An 8,307-nucleotide genomic window follows, 5' to 3' on the forward strand; every position below is an offset into this window, starting at 1 on the left:
AATCAATACAGAGACTTGTGGAAATCATTTTTATATAAAAGCTAACAGCAATATGCCTTGTTGCCTATTTCAACCTAAATCCCTATGAGACAGAACTAAAAGATGCAAACCACTAATGGTCCTTTCAAGTGTATGACAAAAAATTTATTAGGAAGGCTGGCACTTTGTATTGCCCTGAGGGAACTCAGGCCAACCATGGACAACCTCTTTCCTGAGGTGGCATAAAGGTAATGATAAAAGATACAGTTAAACATCATTTACAGTGTAAGATTGAGACCACCTTTGGAATGAGTAGATTTGAGAAGAGACCTGCATTTTCTTTCGTTGAAAAAACATGCAGTGTAGTAAGCATTTCTCATAGTCATCCTTTTAGACACCTCAGACCACCACTATACCTTGGGATCTATACAGGACATCAGAAGGTCCAAAGTGCTTCTTCATGTTCATCCCGTCCCAGATCCTCTTTGACAGGACTTTTTGTCTTACTCCACTTGAGTGGGAGTTGGTTTGGTGTCATTTCATTACCATGTAGCTGTAGAAAACATCAGCACTGGAAGCATGTAACTACAGATAGTTTTCTCTTTTTCAGGAGAAAAAGAAATTGCAAAGACATCTTGAAAGATTAGATCAGCAGAGCCAACTTAAGGAGCTTCAGTACTAACAGAAGATACTTGAAAACAAGTTTCTGCTTTACATATGGAGGGGAAGGGAAATAAGAGAATCTAACATTTTTTTTTAATCTCTCCTTAGCCAAACATTACTCTTTTATGCACTTCAAGAGCAAGTGGATCTAAGACGTGGGAATGGGAAAATGTCCATTTAAGGACTTTCCTTAGAGTTAGAAATGTAGAAGAGCAGAGATCGTATTCTCAAAGCAGTGAACTGTTGTTTGGGACTTGTGCACCTTGGAAAATATCCCTGATCTTAATGCTTTGCAAACAAACATTAGAAAGGACATACAATCTATCTTAGCATTGCCAGAGGCACACTGAAAACTTGTCATAGACTACAGTAGAATGCAAGCTGAAGAAAAATTAACAATTAAGATTTGATTCCTAGTTCTGCAGAACCCAAACCATTACTGCTCCTGTATAAACATAGGAAACTCATTTCCTTACCTTACTACTATTGCATGTGATGAAGGAAGATTGCAGAGAACATATTGTAAAGGTGAACCCTGTAAACAGGGCCTTGTGCTTTTAACTATTTTGGATTAAGGTAAGAAATCTGCATGCAAAATTTTCCAGATGACAGGGTGTTTTCCAGCCTGAAGCCTGGACTCAATTTACCTTGAGAAACTATTTATGGAGAACTATTATTTCTGCAGATACTAATTGTTGTACAGGTGAGCCTCATCATCACATTAGCTACTTAATCTGCTTTGGGACTAAGCTGTTAAATAGGACTGAGCTGTTAAATCTAACAGCTAAATCTAATGTAATGCTTTGATCTAATATCTGGATTTAGAGGCCCATTAACATTTTTTTGAGATTCTTGTACACAAATCAGTATTTGCAATTTGGGAGAGCAATACCTTAAAAAAACTTTGGAGAGAAATATAATGTCATTCCAAGTGGCCTTAAAAATGATGAGGTAGTGTTGTTTTTTTTTTTTTTTTTTCTGTGTCTATAATGATTACAATTGTGGTGACTGCTTGTTATGTTTATTCTTGCTCTGCAGAGCCATCACAATCCCTTACCTCAGTGATGCAGAGTGGTCAGTTCGCATGGGGCTGAAACTGTGGCTCCAGTTGTAACCAGTGAGGTTGTCTCCTGTACTGATGTCTGTATTAGTAACGGTGCTTTCAAGTAACACATCATTTGATGGCTTATTTTATAAGTTGTTTTATGTCAAGACACCAGACAAAGACCAACAATAAATGAGAAGAGTCAGACAAAAGCTGGTTGGTAGAAACAGGCAGGTGTTTTTTATTTCATGTGGCACAGCATTAGGCAGACAACCCAAGAAACAGTTTCTAACAAAAACCAAAACTATAGCTCCCAGGAACCATCCCCCAAACAAGGGTCTATGCCAACAGTGGCACTGAGATGTCCTTGCCTGTCCACTCTAATCTCCTCATATTTTGCACATGCTTAGGCCGTATCTTAGCTGTGAGCATCCTTTCCAAGGAGACTAACTTCTTAAGATACAGTATCTTTAGACAGCATATATACTGTGCAGTATCACCAAAGTACAATCTCCTCAAGCCATGCTAAAATATAATGCTAACTCTGGAGAGAAGGATGTGCAACCACCTCATCTCTCTCTGAGGTAATACAATGCTGTTTCTTAGCTGACAACATAGGGGGCACCTGAGGGAAGATCAATATGGCTTCAGAGTCTATTTTTAAACTCCTGATGCAGTCGCAAGAACCAGGAATGAAGTCTGCTGAGACACTGTGTGAGCACCTCTTCCACCTATGGCTGCCACAGGGTGCTGGCAGCACCAGAAAGCTGATCCTACCTTCACCAAGAGTGAAAGAACATAGACATTCTTCTCTAAATCTGAAGGGCTAGCGGGGAGAGAGGTCAGTCAAAGATCACAACAGACTGTAACTTTTGCATTATTCATCAGGCAAGAGGTAAGCAATGACTGCGGTATGGGAAGTTACATAATTAGCGCTCTGGATTAAAGGCATGAAGAATGGCTGGTGGAAGGAAGACATTTTAGAGACTTAGGGCAAAGCTTTTGAAGCCTTGGGATATTACTTTAAACTATTATCTACAGGTTATTATCTCTATATATTCTATTTTTCTTTCTAAATTAAGAAAATAAACATTTATTAACAAGTCACTGGGTCAAGTCTTGCTCTCTGCTGAAGCCAACCTATTGACTTCAATGAGAGGGAGCCCTGTGTAAACAATGACGGGCAAATTTGGCCCTTTAAGTCCTGAAAAGTCTGCTTGTATCCATTTCTTTCAATCCTGCAAGGAGATACAGATTGAAGGGTGAATTACTTGTTATGAATTTCTTTTAATTATCAGGGGAGCATCAATGAGATATGGCAACAGAGCAAGAAAAAGGAACAGAAAATGAAGTACTCCTTTAAAGAGATAATTTCATCCATGTTTCAGAGCAAAAATGCAAAAAGAGAAGGGCTACCGGCCTTTACTTTCTAAGCAATCACAAAATCCTTCATTTAGCCTCAGTGAAAACAGTACGCAACTACAGAAAAAAGAAGAAACCAAATACTTCTTCTCCTTTGCAAACACAACTTACACAAAGGTGAACACCTTCAGACCCCCTGCTAACTCCAATTGTCTGCACAGTGCAGTGTCAATCACTGAAGACAAAACGTGACTACTGTGCAGATGTGTAAAACCAGTGGTGCCTTACAAATGTAATACAACGTTTTGAATATAAGAAAGACTAGGTTCTTTTAGACACAGAACAATACAATTTTGGATGCATTTACCACTTTTATTTCACTATGCAGAAACATACATTCACCATGTGTTGTGATGCAGCTGACAGTGTAATGGACTCTATCCCTTCAGTGGGTTTTATAGCTGAACACTAACGAGTTTTCAGTGGACGTTCTGTACAGGTTAAGGCTTGACTCTGAACTAGATAGTAAATGCTGACCAGATTCTCAAACAGATTTTTTTTTTTTCCTCTGAGAACAAAAGGGAAATCAATAGAAAACCATCACGGTTATTTCAAATTAATAATTTTCTAAAGCTGCAAACTAAGTAAAATACAGATTTTCTCCAAAATAACTACATATAATTTACAAGGTTAGGATCTGTGAAGGGTGACCAGAAGCTGACTCTGAACAACGCTGACAAAAATTGTTAAAGTTAATATGCTAAAATCATTACTACCTCATAAGGTATTCAGTCAGGTATACAAAGCACACTTTGTAAGCATTTAAATATTTTGATAAGAGTAAAGATTCATCATTGTTTATCGGGCAGTAATAAAACCAGATGAAACAAATATAAGATTCAAGTTGTTTACTGAATAAACTGTGTTATTGGCACATCTAATGTGTGGTAAAACATTATACACAGTACCTATACAGCTTCTAGCATTTTGGGGGGTAATCTTCATTTACAGTATCCGTAAACAAAAGGCTTGCCACCTAACAAATTTTAATCTGTTTAGACTTTCATAAACTGTGAAAGGCATGAACTGTTTATGTGTTACATGAGATCACTGTTTATACTGTTTATGAACGTGCAGGTATAGCTGAAAACTTAGACATTTTAAGAAAATTAAAAATGCTGCTTTTCTGTAATTTTATCGTTGCTTCATGCAATATTGTTTAACTGCTGCTGATTCAGATTGCTTTCTATGGGAAGATATCTCTGCCAGTTTCTTTATTAACGGTCAAGATCAATTCTTCTGTACTGAAATTTTCCATAGACAGATACAAGTCAGTCAGGTTGGAACTGAGACTCCATATAGGCTCTCGTATTCCTACAGGTGTGCATGTCTGGATTCATATGTAATCTAGATTATTCCTGCAGGAAAGAGAACTGAGTTAATTATTTGAAACAACTATTCTCCTGCAGAGAGAGATTTTGTCAAATTGTTGGCATAACAAAAATTATTTAAAAACAGCGTCATTCCAGTATAAGCAACTTGGCCCAATTCCAAAGACTATTGGTGCCAATGGAAAGAATTGGTGACATCAATAGACTTTTAACTGAGCCACATTATGTTGTCTCTGAAACATTCAGCAGAATACCACAGGAATCATGGCTACTCACTCCTCAGTGATTGGTTCCATCTTCCAAAATAAATTAGAGATACTGAAATTCAGTTTTCTTTAGGTCTCTATATCCAAAAGCAGGAGAGCAAAACAGCTTCAAAAGGTGCTGTGCATCATACTCTGTTACTTACACCAAATGCTAGGGAATATATATTGTTTTAAGAATAAAATGCTGCTATAGGTTTAAACAAATTAGACAAGCAGCTTTTTTATTTATTTTTTCTTCTTTTGCATACAACATTCAAAGCAATTTGTGCAACGGTGCTGGCATTTACAGCTTTTGCAGAGCAGGTTAGTATGCATGACATGTTTCTGCACATAGAATAAATATAGTAATATTAAGATGTCTGTTTAGCCAACCACAACTGGAGAGCATGCCTTTACTGAAAAAAATAAAAAAATAAAAAAAAGCTTGACACAAGAAAGCCGCATTATCATCTCATCTTGATAAACAATGCTGCTTTAAAATGTAAAATGTCCTTTAAAATACCTAAGAAAGCCAAGACATACAAATACTGACACACTGCTTCACTGGGTTCAAAACAAAACTCAAAAGCAGGTTAGACCGTATCTTTGCAAGTTTGGAATAAAGCTTATCTTGTAACATATCTGCACAGAACGTTTAAAAAGCAGCTATAGGTTTTTCCTTTGGCATTTTTTAAACAAAATGCATAACTTTAAGAACAAAAGCATTTTGTTCTTAAACGACATAAAAGCAGACAACAGATTTTTTTGACTTCAGGATTAGAAATTAAGACTATATCAAAGCATGGACAATGAGGAATTTTCAGAAAGCCAACAAAAGCATATGAGTAGTTTCTCTTTCTCCAGCTGGTGCCATTAAATGAAGACATTTCGAGTAGAATGGGCTTTGCATTCAAATACCAGAACTGATAACTAGCACAAATGCAACTTGCAAATGCCAGTGAGAGAAAGCAAAGAGTTAGAGGTGAATTATGGTAGGAAAACAACCTTTGCAACATGCCAGCCCAGTAAATGCCTAGGAAAATCATCTAGTCCTCTTACCTGTGGTCAATCCTCCCCATCTTCTGGTGTGATTTCTGTCTCTTTATGTACCACTACTTTGGTCACTGACATGTCAGGGTGCTGCTCTTTGGCTTCTTTAATTGCCTGAGCCAGCGCCTATCCCAAGGAAACCACAGAAGGGCAAAAACAAAAAGGAGGTGGAACATGCATGATCAGTAGCAAGGTGGAGAGATTCATGAGATATTACACAATTTACAAATGAGGAAAATGATTAAAATATGAAATATACCATCACTGATTAAACTACTAATCCACTTTAATTTAAGGCATGCCAGTTTGAATAGTATCTTTTACAGCCATGTTAAGAAATGTTCTGTTTGATAGTCTTCAGGGTAACCTTGAACAGCTTAGAGATTTTACCTGATCATGATCGATATCTGCATCTCCTGTGATGACTATTCGTTTTTCAATTCTTGTCTCTGAGATGCCTCCTTTCACAGTCTAAATGGGAGGGACAAAAGCATGTCAGTAACTTGCTTTAAAGAGTGCTGATTGCAGAATGATCGGGTATCCAGATGTGACCAGACTGAACAATCTCAAACAGAGCACATGGACAACCCTGAACTGCAATTGGTGCAGCTCTGGAGTTGGCTGGCTCTGAATGGGGATTGGAGCTCTCCAGGGGTCCTTCCAACACTGAGAATTTTGTTATTTCAACCAACTTGTATATGTCAGGAGAGACACTTGTATGTGTTGGGTCAAAAATGAAAGGTATTAGTGGTAAATTCATCCCATTAAGAGAATGGACATACAGACAGCTCATGTTAAGACCTAGTTAAGTCCTACTGCAGGCTCCAGAAGGACAGAGAGGCTGTACGGCCTTTGTATAGCTCATCTACTGAAGGGTGAATTGGACTGCAGAAAGATGACATCCTGTCCTCAGTGAACATTGGTAGGAGAGCTGTCACTGTAAAGATAAGGTTACTGTTTAGGGGTGACCTGTTATTAAGATGCTACCTTGAAACCTGAAAGACCCAACATCATTTGTCTGTTTGAAAGCTTTTGTCAAGCTTTCGTCTGGCTGTGGGAAAGCTCCTTATGGGACAACACAACTCAACCGCAATGTCTGAGCTGACTGAATGTTCCATTATGAATACACTATACAGATTTATTTTACCATTTCAACACCATGCAGAGATAATAGCTCAGTACTCAAAAGCAGGATAGTCCTGTCAATGCACCCTCACACTCAGGAAAATTATTCCTTCATTGCAATCACTTGATACCGTTGTGGCTACACTGCTCGCAGTTTCAGAGAGTATTTGCAGCTAATTCAAGTGTTTCGGCACAGCAATGTTTTGTTCTTATGTAGGCATACCCTAAGGGTTTATGTTTTTTGGGACTGCTGTCAAGTCCTTGGATGATAGGTTAATCAAGCTAGTACACCCAAAGACAAGTGAATGAAGACAGGTACACAAAATAGACAGGATTTTGTCCAGATATTATAATCATGTGTCCATGTTTTAAAATAAATAGAACAAAAGCTAAGAAAACTTTTTTCCTTCTGAAAAAAAAAAAAAAAGCTCCCTGATTTCAGAGGACTCACTTTGGTGATATGTGTAGTGGTTGTAGTGCTGGTGGTTTCAGATGTGATGGTTTGTGCACTCATTAGCACACCTGGTTCTGAGTCAGCACCACAATCCACCTAGAGAACCAAAAAACAATCATCAGAAACATGCTCCTGCACAGTGAGAGAACTGAAATTCCATATTTTTATCATTCTTCATAAAAAGAATACTTAATAAAAGGGAAATAATTGCTGTTACGGTGATCATGTGTCAGTATTTCTCTCTGCATAACGACACCACTTCTAGAAAGACAGATGAGATAGTGTGGGTTTGGCACCTGCGGTTTCATCAGTGTTCTCAAAAAGCCCTACATCAGGACATGACAGTGACCTTCAGATATGCTGTAACTACATACATCCTCCTTGTGCTAATATTTAATACTTGAACAACTTAGAACAGTTTACACTAAGGCATACACTTAAACATGGATGAAGAAACATGGGTTCCTTAAGGCTATGTTTTAAATTAGACCCTGGCTTTTGAAGAATTTCTTACCTGTGAAGACTCGTATGTAATGGTTTTTGTTTCTGTATGGACTACCGGCACTTCCTTTGTTGAAATTTCAAGATTTTCCCCCCCAGCAGAAACGCTACTGAAACTGATAGTCTCAGTCTTCACAACTGGTGACTGTGTGAACAGAAAACAAAAAGGAATTGGAACATTTAGTAAAACTTCTGGATTTCTGAGTATATAGTCTTGCATGGGAAAAGAATTGGTGATGAATAATAAGTACTCTGCATTTTTAGGAAAATAAAAGAGAGAAAATCTCTTAATCATAATGGTACATATATGTATATTATGCTGGCAGTATTTAACACTATCCTGGATTTCAGGAAAACAAACTTCAGGAAAGATGTAAACATTACACATTTTCTCAGAGTGACAAGAGAACAAATCCTATTCAGGTCTACTTTTCCATTCAGGTCTCAGAAAAAGAAAGAAAGAAAGAAAGAAAGAAAGAAAGAAAGAAAGAA

At 37.6% G+C, this 8,307-nt stretch overlaps 1 protein-coding gene across 23 annotated transcripts in view; it reads right to left on the reverse strand.

The window, feature by feature from the left end:
* Positions 1-1,901: 1,901 nt before the first annotated feature.
* EPB41L3 (erythrocyte membrane protein band 4.1 like 3) overlaps positions 1,902-8,307 on the reverse strand; it is a 96,361-nt gene continuing 89,955 nt past the window's right edge. For all 23 annotated transcript variants that reach the window (XM_035319009.1, XM_035319012.1, XM_035319013.1 and 20 more), the window contains 5 exons: positions 7,829-7,960; positions 7,312-7,410; positions 6,126-6,206; positions 5,745-5,861; positions 1,902-4,467 (listed from right to left, as the gene is read on the reverse strand). In XM_035319009.1, the coding sequence (XP_035174900.1) occupies positions 5,751-5,861; positions 6,126-6,206; positions 7,312-7,410; positions 7,829-7,960 (423 nt within the window). In that variant the 3' untranslated portion in view covers positions 1,902-4,467; positions 5,745-5,750. The remainder of the gene's footprint in view (positions 4,468-5,744; positions 5,862-6,125; positions 6,207-7,311; positions 7,411-7,828; positions 7,961-8,307) is intronic.

The sequence above is a fragment of the Oxyura jamaicensis genome, chromosome 2 (genome assembly GCF_011077185.1).
Source record: "Oxyura jamaicensis isolate SHBP4307 breed ruddy duck chromosome 2, BPBGC_Ojam_1.0, whole genome shotgun sequence".
NCBI lineage: Eukaryota > Metazoa > Chordata > Aves > Anseriformes > Anatidae > Oxyura > Oxyura jamaicensis.